The following is a 14,240-nucleotide window of genomic DNA, read 5'->3' on the forward strand; positions in this document are numbered from 1 at the left end:
AGGGAAAAATAAATATCAGCTTGATCCAAAACTTTTATGGACCCCAGAACGTTTTTAAGGGTCAACGTTCATTCAACACCGTTTCTTGTAATGTGGTCCACTTGAGATTGAGATATATCTCATTTTTTATTTGGTATGTTAAAATGATCTATAAAAATAGATGGACGGCATGGATGAAACAGATACATCATGGTGAGCCCACAGAGCACCGACCATCAGGCAATGGCTGGTGGCAGGGGGAGTAGCCAAATCCCTTTCCCACCAACTCCCGCCCGACTAGCCGCTGGCCCCACACATCATATCATCCTTGAAATTTTCCAAGTGCTCTACCCAACCATTTTCTTCTATAAATACCCTCCTTTTCCTCTTCCAATCTCAGCGCGGAAAAGAGATTTCGAGTCGAGTTTCAAAGAAGATAAAGAAAAGAAAAGAGCAATGGCAACCAACGGTGCGAATGCTGAGCAGAAAACCCAAGAAGGAGAACAGAAGAATCAGATATTCCGGCATCAGGAAGTGGGCCACAAGAGCCTCTTGCAGAGCGATGACCTTTATCAGGTATCTCTTTCCATCCATCCATCTACGTGGAACTGTGGGGTCCACCGGTGGCACATGTGAAATATACTTCGTCTATCACGTTCTGTCCTCAATTTCTAGGCCCAGGGAATAAAAATCATTCAGAGACCCACAACTCAGGTGGGCCACACCAAGGCCAACAATGGGGGATAGGATGCCAAGCATAGGTCGGTGTGTGGGGTATTTTTCATCAAACTCGTTAATCAGGTGTGGATCAAGTGAATATACAAAAATCAACCAGAAACAAAACTCGTATAGGCCATACCACACGAACTTAAGAGATTTCAGGAGCAATTTTACATTGTTCCCCTGGCTCATAGGACTTTTTTTTTTTTTTAATCTGGTTGACCTCTTGTATGCACCGTTCAAATATGTTTCCCACCGGCCATATACATTATGGTGGCCCCCACAGAATTTGGGTGCTTAACGCCCCAGCTCCATGAAGAAACAGATGTAGTAGACGATTCTGCTCCATTATCTTGCATGGAAAATCTTCTTACATCTTTCTCTATCTTCTTACATCTCTCAGTATATATTGGAGACGAGCGTCTACCCTCGAGAGCCAGAGTCCATGAAAGAGCTTCGCGATCTGACCGCCAAGCATCCATGGTAAGAAAGAGCTTTTTTCTCTCACAAGGGGAACTTGAAACGTGGGCCATTCATCTAGTGGGATCCACCGTGAAGATGATGATATTGCATTCACCAGGTGGGCCACACACGTGTAAAAGAAATTCGTACATGTTTGGCTCATGGGTCCCATGTGATGAACGACCTGGATCCTACATGCCCCCTCGAAAATGAAACGTGCTTGATTCATGGATTGCTGGAAACACAGGAATATCATGACCACTTCAGCTGATGAAGGGCAATTCTTGAATATGCTACTCAAGCTTATCAACGCCAAGAACACGATGGAGATTGGTGTCTACACTGGATATTCTCTCCTCGCCACCGCCCTCGCTTTGCCAGACGACGGGAAGGTAGTAATCCCTAATTTCCATTTGAAAAGTGCACAGCGATTCCTTGATGAGTGGACTGATCTGATTCAGATTTTAATGATGGTTTTTTATTTCAGATCTTGGCTATGGACATCAACCGCGAGAACTACGAACTCGGCCTACCCGTTATCCAAAAGGCTGGAGTAGCCCACAAGATCGAATTCCGTGAGGGCCCCGCACTCCCGGTTCTTGATCAAATGCTTGAGGATGTAAGATATCAAACCTTATATTAAAATTCTCTAAAACCATAATTCAAAATTCAAAAATATTTACTGTTAATCTGTATATATGTTGCAGAAGAAATACCACGGATCATACGATTTCATATTCGTAGATGCAGACAAGGACAATTATCTGAATTACCATAAGCGCCTGATCGATCTGGTGAAAGTGGGTGGTGTGATTGGTTACGATAATACCCTGTGGAATGGATCGGTGGTGGCCCCACCAGATGCTCCTCTTCGCAAGTACGTTCGGTATTACAGGGACTTTGTTTTGGAGCTGAACAAGGCGTTGGCTGCTGATCCAAGGATCGAGATCTGTCAGCTCCCTGTTGGTGATGGCATCACACTATGCAGGCGCCTCAATTGAAATTTTTTTAAATTGGAATTAAAGTTCCATTGATCTGTATCCAATGGATGTGTTTGTCTTCTTTTACCTTATTTTCTTTTGATATTTCCCTTTTCTGTTACATTCTTCTTTGATAATATGTACGCATGTGTGTATCAGAGAGAGAATGTTGTGAGAAACTGAGAAGCTATGATTATGTGAAGGAAAAATAATCAAGGATTTATAAGATGTTATGTCAACGGTTGTGATTCTTTCCAAGTGGGACCCATTGTTGGATGATCCTTATGTTGATCTGATGGGCCATAACATGGATGTTTCATGAGCTACTGATCCTAGTCTTCATTGATGGATTCCACTTCTGTCAACGGTCTATATTCATAGGAAGAGGAGAAGTGCATGCAGCCATGCAAATCTTACTCGCGCGTGGACGCGGATTTCCTGGAAAAGCCTTTCGCAGGGAAACGGATTGGCTACTCCCCTTCAACCAGCCAATGGCTGATGGTCGGTGCTCCGTGGGCCCCACCATGATTTATGTGTTACATCCATGCCATCCATCTATTTTTATGTATCATTTTATAGTATGATACCAAAAACAAATTATATAAAAATCTCAAGTGGACCACATTAAGGAAACAGTTTTGAATGAACGTAGATCATTAAAAACTTTTTGGGGACCATAAAAGTTTTGGATCAAGCTGATATATTTTTTTCCCTTCATCTGAGTATGTATGACCTAATCAAAATATTGGATGTCATATAAACAGTACAGTGGGTCCTAGGAGGATTTTAATGGTGGATATCCAATCACTATTGTTTTTCTTTGGTGTGGTCCAAGTGAGATTTCTATCCCTCTAATTTCTGGGTTCAAACCCTAAAATAATCTTTAAAAATGGAAGAATGGAATGGATGAAAAGCATAAGTCATGGTGGGACCCACAGACCACCGACCACCAGCCACCAGGCTGGTGTCAGGGGGAGTAGCCAATCCGTCTCCCTTTCACAGGAAGTTCCTGCGCAAGGATGCATAGTGGGGTCCACTGTAATGTATGTGAGAAATCAATTCCGTTCATCTGTTTTGAGAGATCGTTTTAGGATGTGAGGCGAAAAATGGGCTGGATGAAAAACTCAAGTGGGTCACACGAGTTTGAAAATTGGGAAAAGAAATTCCTACCGTTGAAACCTTTCCAGGCTACACCTTGATGTTTATATGCTATCCAAAACGTTTATAACGTCATTCCCAATGGGATGAAATGACAATACCATAAAGATAGCCTGATACAAAACTTTTATGGCCACAGGAATGCTTAAACGGTACCAGGTTGAATTACCACTATTTTCTCTTGTGTGGCCCACTTAAGTCTTAGATACATCTCATTTTGGGTTGAACTTCCTAAGATGAGCTCGAAAAACGGACGGACATGGTAGATTTCTCACACACATCTAGGTGGGCTCCACTCAGCATCCTTGAGTAGGAACTTCGTGCGAAAAAGCTTTCCAAGGAAATCCGCGTCCCTCGCGCAAATAAGGGGCTGGAACGCACTGGACGCGGATTGGGTCCACCGTAATGTATGGATTTTATCCACACCGTCCATCCATTTTTCCATATCATTTTAGGGTAGAAGCACAGTGAGGCAGAACCACAAATGGACCACACCACATGAAACCTTCTATGGCCGACCGTGAATTTTATTTTCCATCCAACCTTTTCATAAGGTCACGTGAACCTGGATGAAAGGAAAACTTCATCCAAAACTTCTGTTGCTCCGAAGAAGTTTTCCACGGTGGGCATTCAATCACCAAGGTTTCCTCCATCTAAGCCTTGGATCTGCCAATATTTTTGGGTTTATACCCTAAAATGATAAGGACAAAATGGAAGGACGGTGTGGATAAATCCCGTACATTGCAGTGGCCCCTCAGATACCTACCCGTGCCGAGCTCGGGACATGCCGCATGCGGGAAGCAGATTGGCTGGTGTACCACGCCCCAGCTACGTAGCCTGTGTATTGACGTCAGCAAGTTCCGTATATCTCATTATGAGGTATGTGTTATATCCAAACCGTCCATTCATTTGGCAAGCTCGTATTAAGGCTTGTTCTGAAAACTAAGACAGATCTAAAGATCAGTTGGACCACACTGAAAAAAGCAGCGAGGGATTGAACATCTACCATTGAAACCCTTTTGGATAATAGAAGTTTTGGATCAATATGAAATTTGTTTATTCTCTTCATCCATGTATTTGTGACCTTATTAACATATTGGATGAAAAATAAATCATTTAAGCTTTGAATAAGATTTACTTCTTATGTATTGCTCCGAAGCGTTCATGAAGAATGGAAAAAAGGTGCGGATATAATAAATACATTATTTTGGGGCTATTTAACTTTGATCTCCTTATAACGTTGGCACAACTCGTACCTCGAGGAGTGTCTGCGCTCATCTTCGCACTACACACGTAGCCAATCCCCTTCCGGACAAGCGGGACGCGGATTAAGTACGGACAAGTTGAACAGTGACTTGGCTACTGAAGTGACGTTATCAAATTTTGTACGCTCCACTAAGAAGTACCTGTTATATCTATTCCATTTGCCTAGTTTTAAATATTATTTGAAAGTATGAAGCAAAGAATAAAGCAAATAAAACTTTATAATGGATCCCACCAAAGAAATTGGTGACGAGAGTGATTCCCACTGATGAAACTATCCGTAGATCCATCGTATTGTTTATTTGAAATCCAACCTATTTAAAAGTTAATAAAAATAAGAAATAAGAAAATAAGGGAAAACACAAATATCAGCTTGATCTAGAACTTTAGTAGCTTTTAGAAGTTTTTAACTATGGGTGTTACTATCTCACTATTTTTTGTGCTGGGTTTCAATGGAGCTTTAGATTTAAGCTCGTTCTTTGGTTATTACCTTAAAATGGTCTCTTCAAGCTGATAAAAAGTGTGGATACAAAACATACATCATAATAGGCCATTAAACTTGCTGTTGTGACTTCAGTAGACCTGTCAGCAGGTAATCCGCGCCCGGACCGCGTCCGATCGCACTTTTTAGCGGACTCGCATATTCGAGAATGTCCTCGACTTTAGCAGGAGGTTTGCCAGAGGCCCAAAGCCTACAATACATCCCAGCGTAATGAATCTGATACGTTGATACATTATCCGTTGGATCCTGCTAATTTTTAATGATCAAAACCGTTCATTTCATGGGGATTCATAATGGATGGAATACGAATTATAAATCTCCACGATCGAACTATTTTAAAGCTTTGATCGTATAAGCTTTAAAAGTACCGAGTCAAATGATCAAAGTGTTCGCGTATTCAAAATAATAGATTTTAACTTTTAACTTTTTATTTTTTTTCACTAAATCAATCTGTGTCCATCATATAAATAGTTTGGATCGTTGAAATATAACCTACATCCAAAAGGATAAAAGCCAAGACGTATCGTCGTAGCAACGTGTCTTGATGTATTCTAACAGAGGATTAAACAGCATGCACGCATCCTCTCCGCATTAATTTACACACGGCGTTGCCTAGAATGTATGAACATCCCAAATGGCGTAAAGGGATCGGCTACGCATCCTGCCTCTAACTAGCGAATGGCTAGTCGTCGGTGCTCTGTGGGTACCACCATGATGTGTATGTTTCATCCATTCGGTCCATCCATTCTTCCAGATCATTTTATATAATTAGACAAAAAATTAGGTTGGTCCAAATCTCAAGTGGACCACATTGTGTTGATTGAACTCACACCATTAAAAACTTCTTGGGGACCAACAAAGTTTTGGATGCTGATATATATTTTTTTCCCTTCGTCCAAGTCTTTGTGACCTAATCAACAGGTTAGATGTCAAATGGCTATTACATTGGTCCCTAAGAGGTTTTTAACGGTGGACATTCAATCACTACTGTTTTCCCATGGTGTGGTCTACTTGAGATTTAGATATACCTCACTTTTTGGTATCAAGCCCTAAAATTATCTTTCAAAATGGATGGACGGCGTAGATAAAACAGATACATCATGGTGGGGGTCCCCGTAGCACCTACCACTAGCCACCTGGAAATTTCGGTAGGGTTCGCTCATAAGGCGGGCGACAGGCTTGCATCGATTAGGGTACGGACAAGTTTTTAAAAACAGTCCATTCTTTCTTTATTACGTGTGGACAACCTGATGAGTGGATCATAGGGTATATTTCTGTTATTTTCATCTATGCTGTATCTCCACCTTATGCAACAGTCAGATATTCCAAATGCTAGCGAAGCTTGCACGTGTGATGTGTGTAAATTCGCGTGCGTATGGAGCCATTGTGGGGGATCGGGATTCAGAACTGAAAATCAGGCAAACGTGCGGCTGAAAATCCTCCATTCACATAAATTTTGCAGATCGAAGGCGATAAACGGGGACGCGGTTTGGCTGGTGACGCTACCGCTAGTAAGGTGGCTATTAAATTAATTGGTGATACGTGGACCACATCATGATGTATGTGTGTTACCCACCCGTCCATTCATCTTTCCACGTCATTTCAGGACTTTTTATCCCTTGTTTTTAGTCCGTTTCTACCGGAGCTGATCAGAGAGGGACACCTGTGTTGTTACGATTTCAATTTGGGTCACGTGATTCGTGCAAGTGCGGAACTGCCACATTCAGGCCAATTCAAACTGAATAGCTACGGACCCAAACCATAGCATAGGCGAACCGAATAGCTATGCACCCAAGCCATAAGATATGCGGATATATTATAAATTAATTCTATATGACTAAGATCTGATAATATTGGTCACCTATTTAGACACTTACATAGTGTTGCTTAAGATGATCAGGGTATTATTAGAGAGTGAGGTTCATCCTCTGAAAATGGGTCACGTGGATGCCTTCTGTACGAATGGACTTTTTTTATTTTTTTATTATTTTTTATTTTATTTAGTATAGATAAAATAAAAAGGAAAATTCTTACGGTCAGCTGCAAAGAACAACTGCAGAACATCTCTTTAAATGGAGAATATTGCTTGATTCTCGAACTAAATCCATGTATGAGCATAAACTCGAATTACAGCTAAATTTAATAACTACTTGATTACCACTATACATTACACTAAGGAATGTTAATGTTAGATAAATGTAAAGAAAATACTAAGTAAATAAGAAATAATTGAAAGAAAGATTTGGATTTGGTATGAGACGATTTCTTCTATCGACTACATTATTTATAGCATTAGAGTGATCATTTGGATGCTTCCCACATTCTGACGATTATTATAACTATTATAACTATTTTAACACTACTTGCTTTCTTTACTTCTAAGCATGTCATTTGTCCTAATAATTACTTCAACACGATTACTTTTTGCTCGACCGCTTTCTTGTAGTGGATAATGCGGCACTATTCGATAGACACCAGTTGTTTTACAGTAAAATCCTCATTGACTATTTCTAAAATTCTTCAAATACATTACACAACTCTCTCATAATTACATGCAACATTTTCTGATTGCATCTTGTAGGAAATGAGAAAAATTAGGGATGAACATTTTCCCCCACGTTGCTTTGTCTTTGGAAAAAAAAGGTGAAAGCGATGTATGACTCCTCATAAATGCGGTCGTCTTTTAAACCACGTGGCGAGCTTCACTCGCCATACCTAATCGAGATAATTCCAAACGAAAATTTTGATTTTCCTTTTTTGAATAAAGAACTATTCTCATGGCGATGCGTGTATAAGCTTCGTATCGAACGAGAAAATAATGATACCTTAATTAATGCACTAGATTTCGTCCAATATATACCCCATTTCAACACATTCTACCACTTATAACACTTTCTTCCCTACTTCATCTCCAAAACCTGAGTTAACTCTATCGTTCTTGCAATGGCCACTTTCTTGTCTTCTGTTTCTCTAATCTTCCAACAAGACAATCTGAAAAATGTTTTAGACGGCCTCTCTGAGAAGTTTACCAACGAAATTATATTTAAATCACCAATAAAAGACTACCACTGCCTAGGACCCAACTTTCCTTTTTGAAGTCGAACCTGATGAAATCCGCTCATTGGATCTCTTCTTCCCGAACTGTCCTGGCAAAACAATGCTAATCCAATCTAAATCAATTCTAGAACCGTCCAATGCTCTAAAAAAAATTTATGATCCTGGTTGAAACCCCTGCTAGGATGGAACGATTGGTTTGACCACATCACTCTTACCCAACTTCTTCCTTTGGACGAGGCTGTCTTCCCCGGGTTCTTTCAAAAGGAACAAAGATATTTCACCAATAAAGCTGGGAAAGCCTATTCTCACTTCATGCAAACCGCAAACACGAAGGCCAAGTAGAATATAAAGAACACAACCTTCTTGTTGCTCTGGTTCACCATCATTTACTCTGTGTAAATGCACTCCAGATCACCAATGAGTACATTCAACTGCCCGAGGCACTCTCATAAGGTTGAAAACTTTCCCTTGCGCCTTTTGTTCTCTGTTTATGAAGTAACCAGCAAAGCTTTATTTCTCAGTGGATGATCACTGATCACTATAGCTTCTCGAGATGTGGATATACGAATACTTCCGCTCTAGTCTTGTACATTCTCCTATCCTTTTCGATATCATCTATACCTCTTACACTCACCACATTATTCATTTTCCTCAGGTGAACCATACATTCTCTTTATATATGAACTCCTTATTCTTTCCTCTCAATAAAGATAAATGTTGCCAAACTTTTGTCCCTTTTTACTTTGAAGAATTCGTCCTAGCCTGGTTCACTGGCAATTTTGAAAAACTGATGAACAAACAACCTCACTAATGCTTCAAGCTTAGGAAGCTTACCTCATTTGCATGGATCTTCCCTAGAGAGGTACTATAGATACTGACAAAAATGTGAAGGCAGGGGTATCTATTAGTATTATCCGAATTTGCTTGCTTGACAATTCAACCTCGTCCAATGTCTTCCTTATCCCTTCACTCAGAAGACTTGCAATCAACTTCCTTATTCTCGGTCAATTATCGATCAAATCAAAATCTATCGTTCCCTTCATTCTACTTTCCAATCGGGCATCGTGTCTTTTGAGTTGCCCAAGTTTCTAAATCACCCCCAGGTGATGGACATCTTTTTTTAATGGTAGGGGGCATTATAAACAGTTATTCACCACCTCTCTTGAACTCATCACCACTCACCTTTATTCCTCAATGAACCTACAAGGAAAAAGAAGAACTGCACCCCAATCAGCCGTAACTTCTGGCCGATGGACAATTAGGTCAAGAGATATATTGGCCGAAATAACTACAGCCCTAACAACTCCAGCGATCGAGACAACTCCAAAACCGAAACATAAAAAAGTTCTGATGAAGGGGCCTGTTCCTTAGCAAACTCCGACCCAATCTTCTCCGTATGATCCCATGAGGATTGTGTTATGACAACCCCAAGTGCAGCACTGTGATGTAGTAATAAATTGGTGAGACTGAGGTCATACCTACAGGGACTTGCTATTTGTACGATTTTCGAAATAGATTAGAATTAGAACTAGAATCTAAACTAACAGATAAAATATAGATTAAGGAATAATTGTGAAGAAACTATCAAAGATAAACTACAAGAGTGCTAATGATCCACTTATAGTCATCTTAATGTTATTCTACTTGATTCAAATAGATTACACAAGTGGAATCGAAGTCCTAATCTATCCAATCGGATAATAGAGTAGTTAAAACACCATTCATTCATCAAAACAGATTTTGAACTTTTATTGAATTGGTTCTCTCATAAAGAATCAACGAATTGATAGTAGTTTATTTAAAGAATCTATCATGCCCAGAGTCAATGATAGATCAATGAATTCTACTGATAAAAACCTCATAGGTAAGAAAACATTCATAGTCTTCATAAGCATCCAATATGCCCAGATTTGATAATGGATCAAAATAAACTAGAATTACTTCTTCATTCAAATCAAAATAATGAAAATTTCAATATATAAACCAAATAACTTGAATCAAAGTAAATAAACATAAAAACAAGCTATAAGCTTCACCTCTTAGCTCTAGCTAAGAGATTATCCAACCATAGACATAATTGAACTAAAACTCTCAAAGAAAAACATAAAAACTAACTAAAACCAAAGGATTGAAGAGGAGGGAGGACTCCTTGAAACTCTACAACTCCTTACTCTACTCCTTCTACTCTAATTCGTATATAGAAACTCCTAAAACATCCATTTAGATAAGCTTAATTCGCACCGACTTCAAAATCGCCCCAAATTTACACAACTATCGTAGCTTCACTGGCATCGAAGTCCCATCAAAGAGTCTGAGTGAAATTGTGAAACTTTCTAGCAACAAACTTTCAAAATTGCGTATTTTTTTGATGGCATCGAGCCTCCTTCGATGGCATCGAACTGGTTCAATGTCATCGGACATCACCTCGATGGAATTGAAGAATGCTTTAATATGTCCAATAACAAATTCGATTTTTCTTTGATTTTTGTGATGGGATTGAAGTGGCTTCGATAGCATTGAACACTTACATTGATGTCATTGACCCTGTCATTGTACTTCTATGGCTGAGAGGACAAGCTCCTTCTGTCTCTCATTGCTGTGGCTAGATAGTGGGGACTTCTGTCACGCCCCGAACTCGGAAACCGGGCTCACAAAATTCCCGATCGCCGAATCCGGCGCCGACAGCTTCCGTAGAACCCCATTCTCGGACCCCGGCACCCATTCACCAGGTTCCGATCCTGGGAGACTATAAGAAGGGTTTCAAATCATCAGTCTGAATCATAATGAGCATAACAAAAAGCATAACCCACAAACAATAACCACAAGAACACCACCACAAAATTCACTATGATCAAAAACTTTTTAGTACAGTGCGGCTGAAAGGGGAAAATACAATGTAATAAAAGAAACAAAACTCCAGAAGCTCGGCTGCACGCTCCAACTACAGCGAGACTATGGCTGCGACTGTGTCCTGGCGTCACCTGCATGCATCAATCGTGCATAAGCTTATGGAAAGCTTAGATGGTGGTGTAAGTGTGTGCGTAATGTAAACGTGCTCAAAATGCAAGGTCAGAGTGATGCGGAATCATGGTGATGAGCACATGAATGCAATCAGCCGTACCAAGGCTATGCGGTGCAAGATATGAATGCTATCGGCCATAACACAGCCATGCGATGCGAGATGCAACTCAAGCATGCCAATCCTCATCATGTATCAGTACAGTTCTCATTCTGGATAATCACCGGGGTCCAATACACTCCAAATGGCACTGTTGCTCTCCTAGCCACACAGTCCAAGTAAACATAAGAAACCTCACTATCCGCCTGACCAATAGTCTGCCAATACCTATCCGGCACGTCGATAGCGGACCCATTCGCGAGCTGGTCAAACTCAGCCTAGTATTGCCCCCTACCCTCGGGCGAGTAAGGCCACACTCCTTTCCAACCGACCACGACACAGTGGGAGATACGGCCTCCTGGTATTCGGCCCTCATGCACTCGTATATCCACTCGGTCTCGACGTTGGAGTTATCCTCTGGTACCATCGGGTTTAGGGATTTTCACCCAAGGACGTCTATGGCGCCCGTATGCTAGAACCAAATATTTTCGGTATCCAACCCAGCCATCCACGATGTGTCTATGGAGGCTATGACCCTGATGTCGCTAGGGCATACAGTAACTACAATCACACAAATGCAAGTGCATGAGTCACACTATCAGTCATGCAACAGTCCTGTATATACCATGCACTTATATGAGGCAACTCCGCCCATCAGGGAGCCCATAAATAGTCTATCCAAAGGTATATGGTATGATCGGTCACCCTCACATCAGGCATACATATGGTGCGAATGATCATGAATCATGGATCTATACTAAACATGTATAAAGAGATGGGCTCTAGATATAATGGAGATGGCCCTGGGCGGCCTTCTTACCATAATTTTGGGCCTATCAGTGGGCCTTAGGGAGAGTTATGATGCGGACATTTAACCAACATTATCCATTCAATGTGGACATCAAACCAACATTGCTCCCAAGGAATGGCCTTCCATGAATCCCATATTGTAATGGGCCTTTTGTACATCTAATTAGGCCTTGACCCAAGGACCCAAATACATCAAATGGGCTACATAACATGAGCCCCATATCTATATCAAGGTGGGCCTCAATGGGCCTCACAATATGGGCCTAATACAAATCAAGGTGGGCCTCAACAAGGACCACCAATACATGAAGATGGGCCTCCACAATGGGCCTTAATTTATCTCCAAACGGTTGGACTGTTGGATGAAACACATGCATCATGATGGAGCCCACACTAATGGAGGGTGTAGTTTACATACATAAGCGGGGCCCACCATAATGCTTGTTTTTCCCACCCTGCCTAGGGCCCAATATAATGTTTATTTTCCAACCATTGTTCATAAGGTCATGTGGACCAGGGTAGGGCCCACCAAATTATTTATTTATCATCCAATCTATTCACAAGGTCACGTGGGCCTGGATAGGACCCACTGTGATATTTGTTTCCATCCAAATGGGCCAAGGTCACGTGGGCCTAGATAGCGCCCACCGTAATATTTATTTTCCATACAAAATGGGCCCATTGGACTGGGGCCCACTGTGAATGTTTATTTTTCATACAACCTATCAGGGCCACGAGGTGGAGGGGCCCTTATTTATTTATTTATTATTATTATTTTTTTGTGTGCACCCGGTCTGGACGAGGCCCCACAGTAATGTTTATTTGTCACTAACGTGGATGAGGCCACCCAACTTAGGGCTCACTGTGATGTGGTCCACAGATCCAGTCCGCCCATTAGGTGAGTCCCACCTAGTTGACGGTCCAAACCAAGTTTTAGCAACGTTCAAAACTCAGGTAGGCCCCAGCAAGTGATTTTATATATTTAGGCACGTCTTCACACGATTTTAAATGGTGTGGCCCACATGAGTTCCGTATAAATTTGATTATTGGTATGGACGGCTGGTCCATTGGGACCCATCAAATGCACGGTGTTGATGGTCGCAATGCACCAAGGTGGGACCACAGCTGGGGGGCCCGTGAGCCCAGGCCGTCCGTCCGTCAGACGGTCTGGCGCAGCCGCAGGAAGCGCGCCTGCGCCTTCTGACAGCGGCAGCAGCGCTGCTGCTTCTTTCTTTCTTTTTTTTTTAATTTTTAAAATCAGGTTTTTCTGTGGTTTTCCACAGGTGGGGTCCACATCGAGTAAATCTGTTCCGTTCATTGCATTCCCCCGCTCGATACAGTCAAACAGAGTCCAATATACAGCCGGTTTCTGACGAATAAAAAGATCCAGGTGGTTTCAACGGTAAACACTACCGTTTCCTATGGTATGGCCCACCAAGAAAAGGGATCGGTTTTATTTTTCGGCTCAACGCCTAAAATGACCAAGGGAACGAAATGGACGGCTTGGATTATGCATGTATATCAAAGTGGGGCCTGCATGAGAGGTTCACCACTTCTTTCTCTCTCTCTTTTTTTTTTATAAAGCACACAGCGCCAACGTCCAGCGTCCCTGGACGCTGGACGACTTACATAATCACGTCATTGTGGTGGGCCCCACGTGGATGTGGCCCACCAAATATATATATATATACATATAATATATATATCATATTATATATATAATACATATTATGTCATATAAATATATATATATATATATATAAGTATATATATACAAAAAAAATGCATTGGGCCCATCCAAACAGTGGTTGGTGTGGATCATCACCTGTAATAGAGTGGACCACACCGTCTGATGTAGATGGACGGGGTAGATGTAACACATTGGTGGGATCCACACCATTACAAAGAAAGAAAGGGAGAGAGATAGAGAGAAAGATATACGGTAAGGTAGAGGAACCCCGCCACTATGGGCCCTCTAGATTAAATCACATACATCCAAATGGGTCCCACCAACAAGTGGGCCCTAAAATTTAAAATAATGAAAAATCACCCACCTTGTCTTCCTTCTTCTTGGTCCCTTAGACTCCAATGCTCCTTAGCTTCAACTTTGATGGAGGTTGATGGACTCTTGATGGTGGGGATGAGAGATGGGAGGGTGTAGATGGATGATGGAAGGTGGACCACACTTGAG

The 14,240-nt window shown here is 41.4% G+C and overlaps 1 protein-coding gene across 1 annotated transcript; it reads left to right on the forward strand.

Moving 5' to 3' along the window:
• The first annotated feature begins 364 nt into the window (after positions 1-364).
• LOC131229380 (caffeoyl-CoA O-methyltransferase) lies at positions 365-2,380 on the forward strand. Its single transcript, XM_058225322.1, has 5 exons — positions 365-555; positions 1,103-1,182; positions 1,409-1,553; positions 1,649-1,780; positions 1,869-2,380. Exons 1-5 carry the CDS (start codon positions 436-438, stop codon positions 2,160-2,162), a joined length of 771 nt encoding a protein of 256 aa, XP_058081305.1. The 5' UTR covers positions 365-435; the 3' UTR covers positions 2,163-2,380.
• Positions 2,381-14,240: the final 11,860 nt, after the last annotated feature.

The sequence above is a fragment of the Magnolia sinica genome, chromosome 16 (assembly GCF_029962835.1).
Source record: "Magnolia sinica isolate HGM2019 chromosome 16, MsV1, whole genome shotgun sequence".
NCBI classification, from domain to species: Eukaryota; Viridiplantae; Streptophyta; class Magnoliopsida; order Magnoliales; family Magnoliaceae; genus Magnolia; species Magnolia sinica.

Coding starts and splice junctions, on each gene's coding strand:
- LOC131229380 (XM_058225322.1), top strand. CDS start 436: ATGGCAACCAACGGTGCGAATGCTGAGCAGAAAACCCAAGAAGGAGAA. Junction 556..1,102: donor AGAGCGATGACCTTTATCAG/GTATCTCTTTCC, acceptor TACATCTCTCAG/TATATATTGGAGACGAGCGT. Junction 1,183..1,408: donor CTGACCGCCAAGCATCCATG/GTAAGAAAGAGC, acceptor CTGGAAACACAG/GAATATCATGACCACTTCAG.